Raw genomic sequence first — 21,429 nt, forward strand, 5'->3', positions numbered from 1 at the left:
TTGGACACTGAGTTTTTCTTTGGGAGCCGGGAGTTATGGAGGTCCTGTGGGAAGAGCCACAGGCAGTGGTCAGGGGCCTCGGTATCTAGTTCTGTAAGAGTCTAGGTGGGTCTCTCAACCTCGCTCTTCAGTTTCCTCGTCTGTGTCTGTGGGTCAGTAATATTCCACCCCCTCCCTCAGAGGGGTATAGTGAATAGAGTGAATATAAACATAGATGTGAAACTGCAGAAACATTAAAATGCAAGGTGATTTTATGGTAATAAATGGTTACTGTTGTTGAGACTGAGAATATTACAACTACTTAAACTGCAGCAGAAGATATGGTCAGTAATCAGAGGAATAGTTGCTCTTAATGTTGGATGCAATGGAGACCATAGGACTCTGTTTCCTTGAGACCTGAGGAATAGGTGTTGGGTGACTCTGCAGGTGGGTGCCCTACAGCCGAGAGAACAGGCTAGAGAACAGACTGGGGAGGTTCTGAAGGACCAGGCCATCTTGGTGACTGTTTTTGATGGTTCCCTGCTTGTGCCTGAGTCCCTTAACTCACTCCTTTCCATCTTCATTGCATTGTATGCACCTTCTAACATTTAAGACAGGGACCCAGTTAATCTTCCTGGCAGGAATACACTAATACTTACAAAACACTACCACGTAAGTGTCATTTTTCTAATCACCTTACACGCTTGGTCTCCTTTATTCCTGCCAACAACCCCATGAAGCAGTTACTTTTATCCCCATTTCACAGATGCTGAACATAAGCTTCTCAGTGCGCATCAGAATCACCTGCAGGGCCTGTTAAAACAGATTTCTGGGCTGGTCTCTGAGTTTCTGATCCAGTAGGTTTGGGGTGGGGCCTGATAATTTGCATTTCTAACAAGTTCCCAGGTGGTCCTGTTCTGGGGACCACACCTGAGACCCACCAGCTGATTTATTGGGTAATTTACACAGGATCACAGTGCTTGTAAGTGGAAAAGCTAGGACCCAGGCTGGGTCTGTAGGGTTCCCAAGTCCATGCTTTTAATTTCCTGCCTTTGCGGCCTTTACCAAGAGCTGGGCCTGGTCCAGCCTGATACAGAGTAATTTAATTTTGTTAATCACTGACAGTATGGCTCTTGGTTCTGCCTGTTGTTCTTTTTCTCCCCAGTAAGGCAACGGGTTCTCTGAAAAGGAAGTAATTCTGGCTTCTTGTCCTCACTCTGATGGTGGGCAGAGATAGGTTCAAATCCTGGTCTCCAGGCCAGGGAGGCCGAGGGTTTCCGCCGGGCCAAGCCTATTCTGTGCTTTGACAGGTGACTGCAGACACCACAGCTCTGGGCTTAGCAGATCCCTCAGCCACCTCCTGCTCCACTGTGTGTGAGTCCTGGGGCTAATGATTGTGCTGAAATACTTGAGAGGTTGTAGAAATGGCAGAGAACAAGGACTCTAAACACAGGCTCCATTTGCACTTTTGTTAAATAATAATTTCTTTGTGTGCTTTGTTGCAGATCAAAGGCCTCCCTGAAGGTTTTGCCCATCCCCAAATAGGGTCCAATTATTCAGTTAGGACGGTAGAGAAGACATGGAAAGCTCTGCAGGACTTTAAGGAGGGCAATGCCATCTTTACCTTCCCTAATACCCCAGTGAAGTGCGCTGGAGCCCCGCAGAAGATCATGTATTTATCAGAGGCCTATTTCAGGAAGGTATGCTTCTTTTCCAGGGATAGAGACAAGGAGGGCAGAAGGGATTTCGTTTTTTTTTTTTTTTTTTTTTTTTTTTTGCAGTACGTGGGCCTCTCACTGTTGTGGCCTCTCCCATTGCGGAGCACAGGCTCCGGATGCGCAGGCTCAGCGGCCATGGCTCACGGGCCCAGCCGCTCCGCGGGATCTTCCTGGACCGGAGCACGAACCCATGTCCCCTGCATCGGCAGGCGGACTCTCAACCACTGCAACACCAGGGAAGCCCGGGATTTCATTTTTATCCATGTCAAAATACCTTTTTTGTTTTTAAATTTTTATTACATATGTACAAAATTATGTAATTGGAAGTTTACAAAATAGAAAAAAAGGAAGAAGTCACTCATAATCCAATCGCTTTGGTATAGCTGCTGTCATCAATTTGACATGTACTTCCATTCTTTTCCCTATACATATTTTTTTAACAAGGTTATAATCATACTGTACATACAAATTTATATGTATTATATGTTATTAAATAGTCTTTGTAATATACTTTTAAATGTGTGTATAAAAGTCTACTGGTGAGATATGCTACAGATTGTTTAAATATATCCGTGCATTTGCACAATTAGTTGCACATTGTTCATGTTTGTACATAATAATATCCTCAGCTGCTCCCGCTCAACTTCAGTGTTATGAATATTTTTTGGCTCTTATTATATATTCTTGGATGTATAATAGGCAAACCGCCAACTCTAAAGACAAAAAATTGTTCACTTAGAACTTTGGACCTTAGTGGAAAGAGATGTTTGGGTGAGGATCCTTTCTCAGCGTTCCTCAAACAACTTCAGGTGTCCACAGCTCAGGTACACCTGGTGAGAAGCTGTGGAGAAGCTGCTGTCGCCCTCCTGCCCATGTGTGGGATGTCACAGTTGGTTTACCAAAGCACGGTTTGACTTGAGACAGTGACAGGATTCAAAGCAGCCTCTGGTTCTGTAAAGGGACAGGTGGGCGGAAGGGGAGGGGAAGGTGGGGCTGAAGAGGTGTTGAATGTGTGCTTGGAGGCTGGCACTGGGAAGGCCTTCCCCTGGGTTATGTAAACCTGCTCCAACCCTGTGGGGTGGGCAGTTAAGGAACAGGTCCACCATCACTGCTGTTTCTAAGAAAAGGTCGCTCCTGGGTCATGAGAATTCCAGGTTGGCACAGCCTTTTGAGGTTCTTACCCACCCATCTTCTTTCAAATAGTGTGATCCAGGTGAGCAAATCCTAAAAGGAGCTGAACAAAAGAAAAGAGTCAGAGGTTAGCTTTCTTCCCTCCTGGAATTCTCTTTGCATAACATCTCCCAAGTCTTACATGGCCTGAGAGGAAGGTTCTCTTTCAGGTGCCTTAAGATCTTAGGCACTTGGGAGGATACCAGCCTCTCTGAAACATATGAACAATACTAGAGCGTATGAGCCAAGCGGACGGGAACTTTGTTTTGTTCACTTCTGTCCTCTCAGCACCTAGAATAGTACCGGGCCAACTCTAGGACCTCATTAAATGTTTACTGAGTGAATCAACAAATGAATATATGAATAAACAATTCAGTTCTATCTTCCCTTGGGCTTGACTTTCAACTCTGGCCCTCTTTGAACAGGGTCCATGTCAACACCTGAATCAAGTTGCTCTTAGTTGCTGTGTCACTGACAGAAAATGAGGAGGCAGTGGATTGGTCCACAGCTCACCCACCAGTGCATAGTGATGGAGAAAGCTGGCGAGGTCTCTTCTGAGGGTTTTAAGTCTTGTCTAGGTTAAAAAGAAAAAAAGGGTGGCCGGAGTAATACTTTGATGTTGGTTGTTTCCATTCTTTTCTTTTTCTCAGACAGGGAAGCGATCCAAGGCCAATATCATTTTCAACACTTCTCTTGGAGCAATTTTTGGGGTCAAGAAGTATGCAGATGCCCTGCAGGAGATTATCCGGGAGAGGAACCTCATCGTTAACTACAAGCAAAACCTCATTGAAGTCCGAGCTGATAAACAAGAGGCTGTTTTTGAAAATCTGGACAAACCTGGAGAGACCCAAGTGATTTCAGTGAGTGTGGAGGTGAAGCTGTCAGCTGAGCAGTGCCATAGATGCAGGCGACGCTGAGGCCCTCACTTCCTTGTCCATCTTCATCATGTGCCTGGGAGGCTGGTTACAGTGAGCATATTAGGGTTGCAACAGGGGAGACGGTGGACCAAAATGGGTGGGGAAGAGAAAGAGATAAGAGGCTGTGTCTATGGGAGGTGAGGAGGGTTCATCTACTGGTACCAAGTGAATTTTTATGCTATTTTGTGTGTACTTCCTTGGCATTGAGTCACTTGAAGCTGCCAAAAATATTTTACAGCTTCACTTATTGCCTAGAGTTTAAGAAAGGCTCCTTAAATGCAGGATTTGGTGATTGTCTCAATTTATGGTTTGTGAGTCAGTCCTGCTTGTGGGCAGTTCAAGAATGATGGGTATCTTTCATCTGTGGAAGGGGCTGTCTTTAAACATCTTTCACCTGTGCCTGAAAGGAGACGCTTAAAAATCCTTGAAAGATCTGGTGGCGCCACATCCTGCTTGGAAAGATCTAGCCTTTGTATATGGACTTGGCTTCTATGTGTCTGTTTCTTCTTCTGTGGAGTGTGGGACTAGTACATTAAGAACAAGATGTAAAGCCATCTGGAGAAGATGCATGGAAGCATCATTTGTTTATTGTCATTCTGGCAAGAGCTGTTACTAATGAGGAAACAGTACATAGAGTCACAGTTTATTCATTCAGCATTTTTAGAGGAATGAAGGAGTCCATAAAAGGAAATTTTGAAGTGAACCAAAGATGAATTTTGTAAATATCAAAACTTCACATGTTAAGCTTCCTAGTACAAACTCTTTTTAAAATGTATTTCACACATCTTTCCTTTCTTAAATGGCATGTAATGACTATCATTTAAAATGCTGCTAATGACTCAAGGTCATATTTTTAAAAACTTTGAGTTAGAAATAATCTCAAACTTAGAGAAGTTGCAAAAATAAAAATTGTGCAAAGAAGACTGTATACAGACTTTACCTAGATTCACTTATTATAGAGTTTTACTCATTGACTTCACTTTCTGTTTCTCTCTGTATGTAAGTATAATGTAATGTAATGTAATATAATATATTTTCCCAAAGCATTTAAAGGTGAGTTATGTACATCGTACAACATGGTCCTTTACCCGTAAATATTTCACTGTAAATTTCCTAAGAGATAGGAGTATTCTCTTACATAACCACAGTACAGTTATCAATTCAGTAAATTTAGCATGGATACAATATTTTAATCTATGAGTTACAGTCTGGTTTTGTTGATTGACAAGTAGCATTTGTTAGTGCTATCCCCTCCAGGACAGAAGCTGGTGTAATTGCCATGTCTCTTTAGCCTCCTTTAATCTGGAATGTTTCCACAGCCTTTCTTTGTCTTCCATGACACTGACATTTTAGAATAATACAGCTCCCTCCCACCCCACTTTTATTTTTTAATAGAATGTTCCTCATTTTGGGTTTGTTTATGTTTTCTTCTGATGAGTTTCAGGCTCTGCTTTTTGGACTGAAATACCGCAGAAGTGGTGTGTCTTTCCTAGGGCATCACATTGGAAAGCACGCAGTGCTCATCTGCCCCTCCCTGAAGATGTTCATTTTGATCACCAGTCAAGATATGGTCCAATTTCTCCACTGTATAATTATTATTCTTTTTCTTCCTTGCTAATAATAAGGAGTTTGGCGGCGGTGAGGGGGGTGCAATTTCAGACCATGCAAACACCCTACTCAGTAAAGTTTCCCACTAGATTTAACATCCATTGATGATTTTTGCCTAATTCAGTCTTTACTATGATGGTTGCAAAATGATGTTGCGGTCCAGCATTCCCTCCACCTTTACTGGTAGACTCTCGGCATCCTGTCAGCAAAAGCCCTCTCTTCTCAATTAATTAATTATTAGTATGAACTCATGAATTTCTGTTTTTTCCCCCAATGGTTTATAATTCATCCCTGTCCTTAATTATTTTGGTGCTCAAGTTGTCCCAGATTTGGTCAGTAGGAGCCCTTTCAGGATGGCTCCTATGCTGTTGTGACATGTCCCCATCATATTTTTGAGCACTTCCTTGCTTTCTGGTGTCACAGTATGTCTCAGGCTCATCTGCTTGCCCCAGCTCAGGGTCATAATTTTGCATAGCTCTTGCAGAGTTATGCTCTTAGGGCCTACTGGGTTGTTTAGAGCTAGTTATCACCTTACAAAAGAGTCTCAGACTACTCTGTTATTTGCTATTGTGTGTGTCCATTTTGTGGTTTTCCGGTTTTCTTTTTTCCTGGCTGTAAGGCAGTTGTGACTTTGGAAAGTCCCTCCAGCTTCAGCTCTTTTAAATCGCTATTTCTAATTTTTTATTGGCTGGAAAATGAGATAGCCAAACTCATTAAATTTTATGTAAAGTAAAAGCAAATAGGCTATGTGTGAGGGCCCACAGCATACTTTTATGAGCAAAGTGTATGAGCTTGAGTGCATGGACTTAATTTTGTTATTTGGGCCTTTTTACTTTGGTTCTCAGCTGTGCTGTGGATAGTTGAGGCTGCAGATAGAGACTTGCATAAATAAATGGTTATGGTTCTTCTAAAGGGTTTATAAGGAAAGAAGATTATTTGTGCCCTTTTGAAGTATAAGATTTTAGGTAAGATTTTCCCTCCAGACCCAATTCCACTGTTTAAAATATGAATTTCAAAAAATCGACCAAAAGTCTTTAGAGCAGTGGCTCTCAGCCCTGGCTGCACATTGCAATAACCTGGAGAGCTTTTAAAATGTGCTGATGCCTGGGTCTAACCCCCAGGGATTCTGGTTAATTGGTCTAGGGTGTGGACTGAGGATTGGGAATTTCAAAAGTTCCCCTAATGATTCTCTTGTGTAACCAGGATTGGGCACCATGCTGTAAAGAATTAAATGTACCCAAAAGCCTATAGTCTCTGATCCTTCATAGAGAGCTTGTGAACTGGTCCAAGTCTCCTACGTTTATAAATATCTAAAATTTTTTTTTGGCGGTATGTGGGCCTCTCACTGCTGTGGCCTCTCCCGTTGCAGAGCACAGGCTCTGGACGCACAAGCTCAGCAGCCATGGCTCACGGGCCCAGCCGCTCCGTGGCATGTGGGATCTTCCTGGACAGGGGCACGAACCCATGTCCCCTGCATCAGCAGGCAGACTCTCAACCACTGCGCCACTAGGGAAGTCCTAAACTTTTTTTATATCATGGAGTCCTAGAACTAGATGAGGTTTTGGAGATTGTCTAATGTAGTGCATTTCCTTATAGATGAGGAAAGGAAAGGTGAAATCACTTTCTAAGTAATAGCATTTCATTTTTCATTGTAAATGAACCTGTTCCTTCAAGCCAGAGCTTCTAAGACTATCATCTACAGGTTTCATATGTCAGAATCACTAGGGGATTTTGTTAAAGTGCAGATTCCTGTTCTTCTCCCACACCTACTGGATTGGGATCTGGGGGTGGTGGGGCCCAGGAACCTGCATTTTCCACAAGTCTCCCAAATGCTGCTTATGAACATTAAAGTTTATATTCTCAATAGATGATTTATGTTAATGAAGGATAACCAAGTTATTTATCAGATTCAGTTTATGGAAATAATGGCTAAAGAACAAGCTACAACTGAATGCTAATGTTAATTTTCAGCAAATCTATATTGCAAACCCCAGTAGTTCTTTTCTCAAGTAAAACTTCATACCTTTATGATGATTATGTGGAAATATTTAACCTTCCTTCTAGAAAAGTTGTATGAAATTCATGAGTATTTGTGAAATTCAAGCACAGTAACTTTAGCAAGGTTTAGCCCTCAGCTAAAAAAAGTGGTCTGGTTAACTGCAGAAATATAGACATGGCCTTAATAATTTGGTGGATGACGGTTCTTGACCGTTCCATCTGCTGTCCTGCAGACATGTGCTCAGTCTCCATGTAAATGAACAGACCCAGCCTCAGGGACCCAGGCCCCTAAAGAGCCACCCAGAATGCTTTGCAGAACACTGCCCATTTGCCCCACTCCTTCTACCTTAAGGTTGATTAAGCTTATAATTGTCTGAGAGTGGGAATAAATACAAGTCACCTTCCTAACTCCCTCTGCCACCAATGACTGCCAGGCCCTGGTGAGGGGACAGAGCTCCTTATGGAAACCAGGGGTTGTTGACTATTACAAGGTTAGGATTGTCCTAAGATGCTAAAGTTTTCACCGTAATGAAATGTTTTGTGGACATTTAAATCAATTTGATATTGCTAGATGGAGTTTATTAAATGAAAGGAATAAAAAGGATAAACTGCAAAATATCATGTAAACAAAAAAGAACATTACATAAACAAAAGAGTTAAATGAGCCATCAGAATTGACCAGGTTTGGTTAGTGCCCTATTGCCAAGGGTAACCCTGATACAGGTTTTTGGGGAAAAAAAATCCACCCTGCCTCCCGCATGGTTCAGTAAACCCAGCACTGAATCAGACCCCTCCTTCTTCAAAGTGCTAGCCAATATTCTTGCCACCTTTATTTCACCTTAAATTGGCATTTTGATGGTTTCCTTTATGTATTTTGAGTGTTGGCCCACATTTGGGAATGGTGCCCACTTATGAGCTCCTCACATGGCCTTTAAAAGTTTCAGGTGCTCTGAGAACCTCTTTGCAGAATAAAACTGAAGTACCAGACTTTTACAAGTCGACAGCTGAGGGTCAGGGAGAGAGCAACTGAGATACACCCCCTGCTTTGTTTTAGTAATAAATAGAAACATCAATGAGTTCTTTCAAAATGTTAGTGAGGTTCACTCCAGTATTTCGGATTCCCCCATGCCTGCTGCCCAAGGGATCACGTGCCCTCTGTATAGGGAGACCATGTCAGTTATTTTATCACCACATTTGCACAGGAGCGAGTAAAATCTTGGAGTGGGTGTGGATCAGTAATGAGCACTTATACTGCTCCATACAGCCACAGGGAGTTAGGACGGGAGCTTGTGGGGCTATAGAAATAACAGAAGAAACACACATTTGGATGCTCTCCCTTTTTGCAGTATGAAATGCTTCACGTTACGCCACCAATGAGCCCACCAGATGTCCTCAAGACAAGTCCTGTGGCTGACGCTGCCGGCTGGGTGGACGTGGATAAAGACACTCTGCAGCACAAGCGGTACCCAAACGTGTTTGGGATCGGGGACTGCACCAACCTGCCGACGTCAAAGACCGCTGCTGCCGTAGGTAAGACCACGAGTTGTGTTTCTTCCCCACTCAACATGATGTCATCCTCAGGCACCGTCATAACAAAAACAAAAGTTGGGCACAAGTGGCATTTCATTATGTGCTAATTATATTAATGAAGATAGATTTCATTATCTTCATTAATAATGAAGAAACTTTTGTGGCCTAAAAATGACTTTGGCCTCCCCAACACAGAAGCAAGTTGTCCTTGAACCTAGTGTTGTGTAAAGAAGAAAGTATCTGTTGAGTGCTTTGCACCAGAGTAGCACGACCTCATCTGCCTTTTCTCTGTCAGAGGGGTGGTTTTCAGGGGAGGGGGCATTAGAGACAGAGAGGTACCGCTTTTCCAGCTCTCTAGGATTCTGTTACTTCTCATACTGCCGTGCTCACATCCCTGGCCTTCTTTGCCCCCGATGCCAGGTAGGTTGGCTATTTTTCTTCTGCCTGAAACACCGTAAAACTAGGGAAGCATTTGTTTCCCCAGAAAACACATGCAAGTCAATTGAAAGCTTGCAGAGCAGAAAATTGCACTAAGACAGATACAGTGGAGAGTGCCCTGATTGGTACATGATTAAGGCCTCAGCCTGGGAAACTAAATTCTTCACTTCGATGTTCTGCTCTAGCAGTGATGGAGGGAATTGCCTTTTAGATTCTGTTTTCTGTAGACAGGGACTGTCTTCTTTAGATGTTATGAAACACGGACCTCCCTGCTGACGGGTATGGGAGTGTTTTGTGTGAATTACACACCTGCCAAACATGTGTTACTTCTGCTTGAATACGTCAACCTAAGAAAGACTTTCTAGGAAATCCATTGAATGTCTTTTTCATTATTATTATTACTATTTTAAAATTTATTTTTGGCTGCATTGGGTCTTCATTGCTGTGCGTGGGCTTTCTCTAGTTGCAGCGAGCCGGGGCTACTCTTTGTTGCGGTGCGTTGTGGTGTGCGGGCTTCTCATTGTGGTGGCTTCTCTTGTTGCAGAGCATGGGCTCTAGGTGCGCGGGCTTCAGTAGTTGTGGCATGTGGGCTCAGTAGTTGTGGCTCGCGGGCTCTAGAGCTCAGGCTCAGTAGTTGTGGTGCACGGGCTTAGTCGCTCAGCGGCATGTGGGGTCTTCCCGGACCAGGGCTTGAACCCGTGTTCCTTGCATTGGCCGGTGGATTCTTAACCACTGTGCCACCAGGGAAACCTGTCTTTTTCAGTATTAACAGTAATTTTCCCCCAACTTTTCATTTCAAAAATCTCAAATCTATGAAAAATTTGAAAGTACAGTGAATACCCATATACCCTTCAGGTGTTAACCAGTTATTAATATTTTGTGACTAACATAATAATTAACCAATAACTTAATATTTTGCTTGATCACTATGTACACTTTTTGGTTGAGTCATTAGAAAGTAAGTTTTGACATCCTGATGCTTCACCCTCAAACACTTCAACCTCTATCTCCTAAGAAAAAGCAGTTTCTCCTCTATACCCACAAGACCATTATCATGTCCAAGAAACTGAACATTGTATTATAAAATCATCAATACAATCCAGTTTGAATTTCTCCATTTTCCCTAAAAATGTCCTTTATAGCTTTCCCTGCCCCTCCGGCCCCAATTCCCCTTAAATTCATGAGCCAGTCAAAGGCCACACTCTGTATTGGTTGTCATGTCTCTTTGGTTTTCTTTAATCTAGAAGCCTCTGACATTTGGGTTTTTTTTTTTTTTTTTCCTTTCATGACATTGGCATTTTTGAAGAGTCCAGGCCGGTTATCCTTGTAGAACATCCCACAATTTACAACCCTCTAGTAGTTTTTGATGATCAGATTCAGATCATACGTTTCGGCAAGACTTGCACAGTGAGGCTGTGTACCTCCCACTGTGTCACCTCAGGAGCCCCTCCTGTTAGTTTGTCTTGTCCCTGGTGAAGCTAGATTTCATCACTGGGTTAAGAGTTGTGCTCTAGTTACAGTCTAGAGGGATGTGGTCTTCTTAACTTGTTCACATTAAAGTTACTTGCAAATTAGTTTTCATGGAAAATCTAGATGCTTATGTTTTTCTGACTTCTCCATTTCTCATGTAGCTGCCCAGTCAGGAATACTTGACAGAACAATTTCTCTGATTATGAAGAATCAAACACCAGTGAAGAAGGTTTGTATGCCTTGTAAGAATCACTGTCTCAATTTACCATCTTCCGTTCTGCATGAAAACAGTGTTTTCCCACAATTTTGCCACTTTCTTAATTAATTTCTCTAATATGGGCACTTCAGTTTTTGCCTTTAGTGTATTATATAATTTCTATTTTTTCACTGTACAAAAAATTAGAATATACAAAAAAAGAAAAAAATTACAACTGCTCAGAGTAAATAATAAATTCTAAAGTATCTACATAGCACCGTGAAAGAAGCCACTTTCCAACTCTGTCTCATGGCCAATTTTAGTATGATGGCTACACGTCGTGTCCACTGGTGACTGGCTACAACCGTGTTATTCTCGCGGAATTTGACTACAACGCTCAGCCCCTGGAAACCTTCCCCTTTGACCAGAGCAAAGAGAGGCTTTCCATGTACCTCATGAAGGCTGACATGATGCCGTTCCTGTATTGGAATATGATGCTAAGGTCAGTGCATTGCCTGGGGGAGAGGCACAGCTGTTAGCAGATTGCACCGACTTGTGCAGGGCGGTTGTTTCCAAAAGGCCTTCCAACTTCAGGAGATATGACCCCGAGCAGGACTGTCGAAAGGGAACCACCTTGCTGTGCCAGGTCTCATAGATTAGTGATGGCCGCCTGAGAAGGGTTCTGAAGCATCGGCCAGATGTGATGGGAAAGAGGCTGCCCTGGGTGAGGGAAGGGAGCCCTAGCACAGCTACCACCCACAGGGGATGCAGCCTGCTGTCTCCATTATTGGCAGTGACCGAGTCTTCTGTCTTCCAGTTTCTGGTTCTTTCTTGCTGCTGGATAAATAATAGTAATCATCATAGTAAATCACTTTGACATGTCAAGTACTTTATCATCTGCTACCTTGCTTTTGTTTTTATTATGTTATAGGACAAAGAAAACATAGCGATTAAGAGCATAAGCTTTGGAGTCTGACCTTTGTTTGAATCACGTGTCTGCCATTTACTAGCTGTGTGTCCTAGGGCCAGTTGCTTAAACTCTCTGTGTTTTAAGTTTCTCATCTGCAAAATGAAAGTAACATTGTCTTCCTCACAGCATGGGGAAGAATGAGGCAATACCTAAAGAGACAGCTACCTAGTAGGCATTCAAGTAGTAAACAGAGTACCAAACTTAATAATTCCTCTTTTTTTGTTGCAAAAAAAAAATGATCTCATTTGACTTTCCTAAACCCTTTAAGAAAAGTAAGTCAGAATATCGATACCAGTGTTTTTCAGCCAGGGGCGGTTTTGCTCCCCAGGGGACGTTTGACAACATCTGGAGATACATTCTGTTGTCACAACTGGAGGGGATGCTACTGGCATCTAGTGAGCAGAGGCCTAGGATGCTGCTGAACCGGACAGCCTCCACCACAGAGAAGTATCTGGTCCAAAATGTCAGTAGGGCCGAGGTTGAGAAACCCTGACCTATACTTAATTCACGAGCAGGTGAAGGTAGAAGGGATTGCAGTCTGCACGTAGTAGGGGCTTTGTTTGGCCGAACCGAGTCAGCGTGTTCAGGCTCACATAGCAAGTCAGTGTCAAAGCCAGGACTTGTCCCCTCCTAGTCCTGGGATCTTTCTACTTCGCTGTCAGTCTTGCTGTATGGCCTGATAAGTGTTTTGTGTGAGCAGCCGCCAGGCTGGCCGAAGTCACCCCCATCTTTTCCGACGCAAAGAACTTTTCTGTGTCATTTCTTACAGGGGTTACTGGGGAGGACCAGCCTTTCTGCGGAAGTTGTTCCATCTGGGTAGGAGCTGAGGATGGCTCAGCTTCTGGATGGCTTGCAGGGATGGCCATCCATCTTTGGATGGCTCCTGGACCAAAATCACAGCCACTGATTGACCGCGAGCAGCATGAAGAACTCAAAATCTAACCCCGTAAAGCATTTACTGCTGGATGATGGTGACCAGATGCCTCCCTTTTCAGTCCCTCTGGACAGCCACCATGCAGGCTGCCCAGGATGAGTTTGATTCTTTGGAAATACGCAAATGAAAGAATAGACTTCTATTTTTTAAATAAAAGCTTGCCATTGATTGACATTCTGTGAGAAAATTCTATCTTGACTAGTGGAATGAAAAGTTACGGCCCTGGCGAGGAAAAGATGGTGGTGGTGGGATAGCTAACCTGTTATCTACTTGATAGCGGGCCTAATTTCTCCAGAGCCTGTTTGGATTTACAGAAAACAAGAGTCATTCCAGGGAGAATAGTATTTCAAACAGTGCCTGTGAAAGCCCCAAAGACGTGCGGCCTAGAACTGGTGCTGCGGGGGCAGTGGACCGAGAGCCCGGCTGCTGCCCTTCTGCTCCGCCACCATGTTCACGCGGAGGCCACGTTCTCCTAGCCAGTGACTGATGTGGGGAGTGGGGTGGGTACTCATGCTGGCCTATTCCTACAGGATGTGGAACTCTTCTTCCTGGCAACTTTGGCTCCAGGATTTCCCATTAGCCTGGCTGAAACTTTCTCGGGACTGCATCAAGCCTGAGGTGGTTCTTTCCCATCCCTCCTTCCTTCCCCTCCTCCTTTCCCAGGTGTCCCTGCCGAATCATGGTCTGAAAGCCCTCCCTTGCCTTCTCCTGTTCCTCCTTCTTTAGCCTTGACAGACATTTCCCCCAGTAAATCTCTTGCAAATCTAATTCTCTCATGGCCCCTGCTTTGCAGAGAACATACACACAGCGAGGATGTCGTTGATTCAGTCCCAATTCTGGCCAATAAAATTTTGAATGAGGGCTTCCCTGGTGGCGCAGTGGTTGAGAATCCGCCTGCCAAGGCAGGGGACACGGGTTCGATTCCTGGTCCGGGAAGATCCCACATGCCGCGGAGCAACTAAGCCCGTGTGTCACAACTACTGAGCCCGCGTGCCACAACTACTGAAGCCCGCGTGCCTAGAGCCCATGCTCCACAACAAGAGAAACCACCGCAATGAGAAGCCCGCACACTGCAACGAAGAGTAGCCCCCGCTCGCCGCAACTAGAGAAAGCCTGGGCGCAGCAACGAAGACCCAACACAGCCAAAAATAATTAAAACAAAATAAATAAATTTATTAAAAAAAAAAAAATTTTGAATGAGATCACATTGGAAATATTGCAGGAAGTAGTTGCAGTTTATTTGAAGTTCAGCAGCAAAATCATTTGTCCCCAGCCAGTTTATTTGGAAGCTTGCAGTTTCAGTTCAGTCTGGTATTTGAAAGCTTTGCATGTTTCACATTTATTTATACACTCCACCAAAGGGCATTGTTTAGCAGTCTATGCAATGCCTTAGATTTTCATAACAGTTTAGAGTTCAAACCTAAACTGTTACCTAGTTTAGGTAACAGTGTTACCTAGGGTTGCTAAGTCTCTCTGGTTTCCTGAAGTTCCCTGATGACTTTAGAAACTCTGCTTAGGCATTCATTCATTAATTCAGCAAGGATTTACTGAGCTGCTACAAGCCGCCAGGCACTGTCTTGGCCCTGGAGATGCAGTGGTGAACCGACAGATAACGGCCCTGCCACAGTTTTGTGGTTCCTAAAGGATAGTTTCCTCTCCTTTCCCTGGGATGCTGGGGAGCTCACCGAAAGAGGCCTTGCTCTGATTTGGAAAGTAGACTTTCCTCAGTGGCACAGTTCTGAGGAGGAACGGGGTACCATCCTAGCAGCAGACCCCTAATCGGGCACTAGAAGTGGGAGATGTTTTCTGCATGACCACACATCTTCCCGTTTAACATATGTTATTCCGGCATAGCTATCCATGACGCCCCCTTTCACTCTCCGAAATGTCCTATTTGGACCATAGATTATACTGACCACTGTAGTGGTCGCACTGAGCCCTCCCACTCCCACCTCAGTTCTAGAATGGGAGAGCAGTGCTATAACAGGTGGCACTGTTTTTCCCTCTGTGCGGCTCTGAAACAGGCAGAGGTGGGTTTCTGCCCTGTTCTCGGAGTCCCTGGGCCTTTACAGAGTTCCTGCCTGAGACCGCTGAGTCAGCGAGAGCTGGGGGCGCTTCACCCCAAATGATCTTTCCCTGCAAGGTCCAAGAAGTCCTGGGAATAACCAGCCAGGACTCTCTCCCTAAATGTGGACAAAAATGTATTTTCAGAGAGTGAGGCTGTGTCTCTGGGAATGGCTGAGGCTCCGGGGTGAGTCACTGTGAAATCCCTCCTGGGGTGAGCTGGAGCTTCTTGGGTCTGTTTACGATCATGCATTCCGAATAAACCTCCAAGCATCAGGAAACTGCCTCTGTTCACATTATGCTGGGCAGAATTTACTGCCGGGGCTGGAGGGAGCAGTAACCACTATTGGTCAGTACACTGGTCTCCAGCTGTTCCTCCTCCGAGCTGGGAAAGATCAGAAAGGTGCTGAATTCCAGAAAAGTCTGGCCTTTGAAACCATATCTCCTTAACCACGAATGTGGGATCGGCCGAGGGCGAGGCCCTTCTCTGGGCGGCCGAGGCCCTTCTCTGGGACTGCCTCAGGTTAGCCGGGTCAGCAGCAGGAAGTGGGGAGGGGTTAAGACCAGGATAGGTGGTGGTTTCTCCAAAGGTGGTGCCTGGGGCAGGGTGAGGTGGCTGGTCCCACCCTGTGGAGGGCTCCAGCTCAGAGGCTGATGCCTGCAGAGCGCAGAAGTGACTCAGGGCTAGGACTGCTGACTTGGGAAATCCCTCCTTGCCCCCCCCCACCCCCACCCTTGGTGTCAGCCCGGGGTGAGCTGTGGATATAGTGAAAACAGAGCTGGGTGGCAGCTTAGGGACCACTGAGATACAGGGAGGGAAGTGAGACTTAAGTCAGCAGGGAGAGCACAGGGTTTCAGATTCAGTTGGTTCTTATTTATTTATTTCTTTTGTATTAAAAACATTTTTGATGTTTTTCCCCCCTTATTTCTAAATTTTGTAGAAAATTTAGAGAACAGAGATCAACAAATGGAATAGAAATCACTCCAAATTCATCACCCAGTTGTAACAGCTAATAGCATCTTGGTGTCTTTTTCTCCAGTGTCCTAATATTGCTGTTACATATAAAGTTCCTGAAAACAAATAGGATCATACTGTAAGTACTGTTTTGTGACCTGTGTTTTACACTTAATATGCGTTGAAGACCCAGGGGTTGGTTGTAGAGAGGAGGAGATCGGTGAGTAATTACTCAAGGTGCACGGATCATTTGTCCTGGCTGAGAAAACTGCTAATTAATTAATGTAACAAATATATGTCATGTGCCTTGGAGAGTATTGGCATATAGTCATCACTAGATACTTTTCTCACATAATCCTCCAATAACAGGTAATTATCAAAGACATAGAAGGTCTTTTTGTGGAAGGTGGCTCTGTAATGCAACAGTTAAGAGTAGCTCCTCTGATTGTATGCACTGGATAAGTCCAGTCTGATTTTAAAGCAAAGTCCCTGCTTTATGCCCTAAGACCACAGACGGAACTTTCGTTTGGGATAGGCTCATTGTGATCATTTCAGGGGGGCGGGGGTGGGGGTGGGGGGTGGGGGAAGGAACAAGAGCAATGCTTTGGATAAGATGAGGCTTTCTGAAAGGATAAATGAAAACCAGGTCTCTGCATAGGTTAACTGCCAAGTAGCTGAGGAGATTGCTTGTCTCATGCTAGGGAAAGTCAAGGCTAATACTTTGCAACAGATATTAGGTAGAAAGGTCACAAGACACAGTTGAGAAAGATGGATGGTGAAATATGGAACAGTTTTCTACCCCTCCCCCCACCCCCGTACTGATTTTTAAAAAGTAACTTCCCGGGAGGAGTGCATGCTGTGAACAACCCCAAATGAAGTTATAACTTCCCATGTTTACATGCAGTAAAACTCCTGTAATTGCATCCCTCAGCTACAATTTGAGGCCACACCCAGGCCCGCAGTGGTGCAAAAAGGCAGGAACTCTGGCGCTGTCCTGGCACAAGCTGGGTTCAGATTTCTCGAGGGACAGCTGGATAGAACACAGGATCTGGAGCCGCAGACGGGGATTCAGGTCCTGGCTCTCCCACTGACTCGTGCCTCATAGCGTCCCACTAGTGCGTTTTCATCACCACTTTATAACCTGTAGAGTGGGTAACAATACCTACTTCACAGGGTTAACACAAGCATTAAATGAATTGAGGTAGAGCTTTTAGCAGTTTGGCACATAGACTGTAGCTGTGATTGTTGTTGTTAACTCCAGTAAGTGAATGAAGTGCTCAGAAATACAGCTTCCCCTTAGACTAGAAATTCCTGCCTGTCTGTGAGACATGGGGTCATGACGGCTCTCCAACATCCTTGTTCTAGCAAGACGGATTCTGTCACTTGATACCACCACAGATCCCTGCCTCATTTCGACTGACTTTCAGAGTTGGGAAATTGCCAGCATTATAGATTAGTCCATGTGGGGTAGTGGCTAAGAGCACGTGTCTGGATCCAGCTTGCCTGGTTTGAATCCCAGATCTGCCTCTCACTGGCTGTGTTACCTAGGGGAAGTCCCTGAAACTCTCTGGGCCACTGGTTAACTTAGATCACAGAAGGCCCTTTGTATTCAATCTCTCTTGATCTCAATCAGTCCCAATCTCCAGGCTGTATAAATACATATGATAGATATATACTATTGGTTATAGGGGTTCACTGACTGCAAGAATTCACTATCAGCTACTCCCACAAATATTTTGGGGGCATCTAATAAACACAAGGCCCTGGGGATTCAGAGATGAAAACCCTGTCCTCAGTGAGCTCTGCTGGGTTCTTTCCATAAAGCGCCAAGGTAGATGTCCCATCTGTGTGTGGTCATAGCATTCAGAATATGCCACTGTCTTACACCAGACATTCAGGGAGAATATTCAGAAGGTAAAGTTTGAGATGAGTCCCTGTATTAGCCAGGTCTCATTTGGTTCGGACAGAAATCCAACCCAAATAAGCCTAAGAGAAAAAGGAGAACTTATTGACTCATGTAACTGGGAAACTCAGGTGTTCACTTCAGATTTGGCTAAATCTGGGAGTCATAATATAATCAAGGTGCTCTCTTTTTCCTTTCAATTCTCTCAATTCTTTTTCCCTCTGACTCACTCTCTGCGACAGACAGGCTTTCTCACTGTGCCCAGGGAAGAGGGCTACATGCATGTCCTCCTGGCTTGGCCTCCTTAGTGGAAAAAAGAACTTGGCTTTCTAAATGTCCACAGACCAGTTCTGGGGAAGGATTATGCTTATCAGCAGATGAACAAACAAATGTGTTTCCCCTATCCGAAAGAGTGCTCTTTCTGTTGAGTGCTGTATTAGCAGTACCTAGAACAGCACACAGTAAGTTCTCAGTAAATATTTGTTAGCTGAACGAACCAGCTACATTTTGGCCATGTGCCCACTTAATAGCTAGGGGAGTGGGGATTGCTACCTAAAGAAGTAGATCGATGGACAAATGTTCTCAGCACTCCAAACCATTATTACCACTGCAGTCCTGATCTGCGAGTTAGACTTGGCCAGGAGCAGAGGAGTGGAAACTTCCCAGGCGTGGGGAACTGTATGTGTAAAGGGATGCAGGCGGGAGGCTGTGGGGACTGTGGGTAACTTGGTATGTGTACGAGGGATACTGAACGACAGGAAGACGGTGGGAAATGGGCTTCTGGAGGATCTTGGGTTGGGATCTCTGATGTTGCCTTTTGTTCCTCCAGCCCCACCCTGGACTTTCTGCATCCTGCTGTCTGCCCTGGGAGGCGGCCCAGCACTGGCCGCGAATGGTCTCCCCTGCTGTCTAGTTTCTGGTTGGGTTTGGCCAGTGTGGGTTGGTAAGAGGTGGGAGGGAGGGAGGAGGGTAAGGTTGGGGCGTTTCTTTTTCTGGCTCCCTCCTGGCGGGGCTATCTTGGCCCTATGATGAGGTAAGAACAGAAATTGAGAGTAGGAGTTAATTTGACAGAGATAATTTATATATGTTACCTGTTGGATCTAATAATAAAAAAATTGGGGCTTGTGTTTTTTTTTTTTAACCTCTTTATTGGAGTATAATTGCTTTACGATGCTGTGTTAGTTTTTGCTTTATAACAAAGTGAATCAGTTATACATATACATATGTTCCCATATCTCTTCCCTCTTGCGTCTCCCTCCCTCCCCACCTCCCTATCCCACCCCTCCAGGCGGTCACAAAGCACTGAGCTGATCTCCCTGTGGGGGCTTGTGTTTTATGTGTTTTCAAATTTCATTTTTTCCCAATAATTTTTAATTGTATTTTGCAGAAGTACTAGTCTGAGAAGAATTAGATTTTTAAAAAATCAAACAAAATGAAAACAAATCCCACAAATCTGGTCCTTCAGCACAGATGGCTGGAGAAGCCCCACTCTCTTTTTGGGTTCCGATGCCTGATGCCCTCTCCCTGCACCCATCCTGACGGGCACAAGGGTGGCAACAGCTCCCTGCCTACGAATCCCGAGGGACCTCACTGGGCCTGCGGTTCCCCCAACCTGGCCCACCTTTGTACATAAGCCCTTCGTGAACTAGCCTCACTTGACCGTGTCATCTGCTTTCTGTTGGGCCGCTGACTGACACAACGTAAACTCAAAGGGGTGCAGAGCCACTGAAGGAATTTACGCGTGAATGAGAGGAGACTGTAGCAGCTTGGGTGAGCTATGCATGGAGGAGAAGACTCCAGACAGGCTGACCAAGGCCAGGGCCAACTAACTTCAGCAAGGAAGGGTGAGGGCTTGAATTAAGGCACTAAGGAAGGAGAGGAGGGGAAAAAATCAGGAATATTTAGGATACTGTATGTCAGGCAAACAGAAACCACTATATAAATAGTGCAGGCAGAAAGGAATTGGAAAGTGCAGAGGCTGGCAAACGATGACCTGTGAGCCAAATTCAGCCCACTGCCTGTTTTTATAAATGAAGTTTTATTGGAACACAGCCATCCTCCTCCATTTCTGTATTGTCTAGGGCTGCTTTTGCACTACAGTGGCAGAGCTGAGTAGTTGTGACAGAGACTGAATGTGGCCCTCAAAGGCTAAAATATTGACTAGCTGGCCCTTTACAGAAAAAACTTCACCAACTCCTGGAACATTGGGAAGTTGGTACGTATAGAACTCTAGGAATGGCTGGGGAAACAAACATCATGGGCAAGTACTGCTGGTTTTCAGGGGGTCAAGAGGCTACAGAAATTGCAGGAATACTGGCCCCATTGATCTCAGGATTTGCCCCATCAAATCAGGTGATTGCCTGCAAGCCTCATGTCTACGGACTGGTATGCCAGCCATTGCCAAAGGGAAAGGGCTTCCCTTCCATCTTCAATCTGGAAGGAGGTGCAAATGCCCCTCCCTCACTGGAAGACTTTGGATGAAACCAGTTGTCTTTTCCCAGCTTTCGTCCTTGATACAGAGGTGAGTATAGGAGAGACAGGGATACAGAAGCCCAGGGCTTTGGGATGACTACAATGGGTGGGGGATAGGGAGGCTGGGATGACTGCCAGGCTTCGGCGACTGTGATGGATGACAGTGCCGCCACGGAGAGGGAGGGGGGTGCAAGAGAAGATTCTGGACAGGGAGAGAGGCACTGCCAGCAGGTTAGTTTCCCAAATCCCTGCCAACTGCGGGGTCTCAGCCAAGTTCTGCGATGGGTTTTTTTTTGCGGTACGCGGGCCTCTCACTGTTGTGGCCTCTACTGTTGCAGAGCACAGGCTCCGGACGCTCAGGCTCAGCGGCCATGGCTCACGGGCCCAGCCACTCCGCGGCATGTGGGATCTTCCCGGACCGGGGCACGAACCCGTGTCCCCTGCATCGGCAGGCGGACGCGCAACCACTGCGCCACCAGGGAAGCCCCTGCGATGGGGTTTTACTCAGACTCCGTCACTCAGTGATATTCATGGAGTGAAACCATAAAGGAGTTTTGACATAAGAAAATTGGATTTACAAGCCTGGGATTAACATATCTTTCCAAGCTTATAGGCTAAAGCAAGTTATAAGTATTCCTTTTAAAGGAGACGTTCCAGGAGATGGAAAACATTGGCAATCTCTTTGGCCCAAGGGCCCTGTTGGCCTGTGTAGTCCCGTGAATGGCAGAGAGAGGCCTGAAGCAAAGCAATGAGGTGAAAAGAGCAGAGTGGAGGGAGAGGTGGTGAGAGGCAGAGGGTGGAGAGGAGAGAAAGCGTTGCACCTGGGAGGACCTCATTAAAAAGGGCAGTGGTCACTTAATCCCTGTATGGGGGCAATGGGAGGACGTGGGGAAAGGGATGATTGCTGACCAGCCCTTGGCCTCTGCCCGCCCCTGTTTACTATCTTGGTGGTCAGTCAGGGCCCTTCTTCCCAGAGTAGATGACCTAGGTTGACTGGGGACCATCCTCTGAAATTTAACAAGATTGTGGCAGAAAACTCTCCCCACCTTATTTCTTCCTTATCTCAGCAAATGGAGGCCTTTTCACTCCAGCAAAGCTGATTTTATT

The 21,429-nt window shown here is 45.2% G+C and overlaps 1 protein-coding gene across 3 annotated transcripts in view; it reads left to right on the plus strand.

Annotated features, from left to right (window-relative positions):
* Positions 1-18,812, plus strand: part of SQOR (sulfide quinone oxidoreductase) — a 51,260-nt gene extending 32,448 nt beyond the window's left edge. Inside the window, exons 5-11 of one of the 3 annotated variants that reach the window (XM_027084208.1) lie at positions 1,485-1,679; positions 3,518-3,727; positions 8,737-8,920; positions 10,990-11,057; positions 11,348-11,526; positions 16,033-16,086; positions 18,680-18,812. In XM_027084208.1, coding sequence (XP_026940009.1) covers positions 1,485-1,679; positions 3,518-3,727; positions 8,737-8,920; positions 10,990-11,057; positions 11,348-11,526; positions 16,033-16,086; positions 18,680-18,797 — 1,008 coding nt within the window. In that variant the 3' untranslated portion in view covers positions 18,798-18,812. Of the gene's footprint in view, positions 1-1,484; positions 1,680-3,517; positions 3,728-8,736; positions 8,921-10,989; positions 11,058-11,347; positions 11,527-12,763; positions 13,103-16,032; positions 16,087-18,679 lie in introns of those variants that run through there. The other 2 variants (XM_027084209.1, XM_027084210.1) reach the window with 2 other exon arrangements.
* Positions 18,813-21,429: the final 2,617 nt, after the last annotated feature.

Source organism: Aethalodelphis obliquidens, unplaced genomic scaffold (genome assembly GCF_003676395.1).
Source record: "Aethalodelphis obliquidens isolate GAN/ISIS:26980383/991018 unplaced genomic scaffold, ASM367639v1 scaffold51, whole genome shotgun sequence".
In the NCBI taxonomy this organism is placed as follows: Eukaryota; Metazoa; Chordata; class Mammalia; order Artiodactyla; family Delphinidae; genus Aethalodelphis; species Aethalodelphis obliquidens.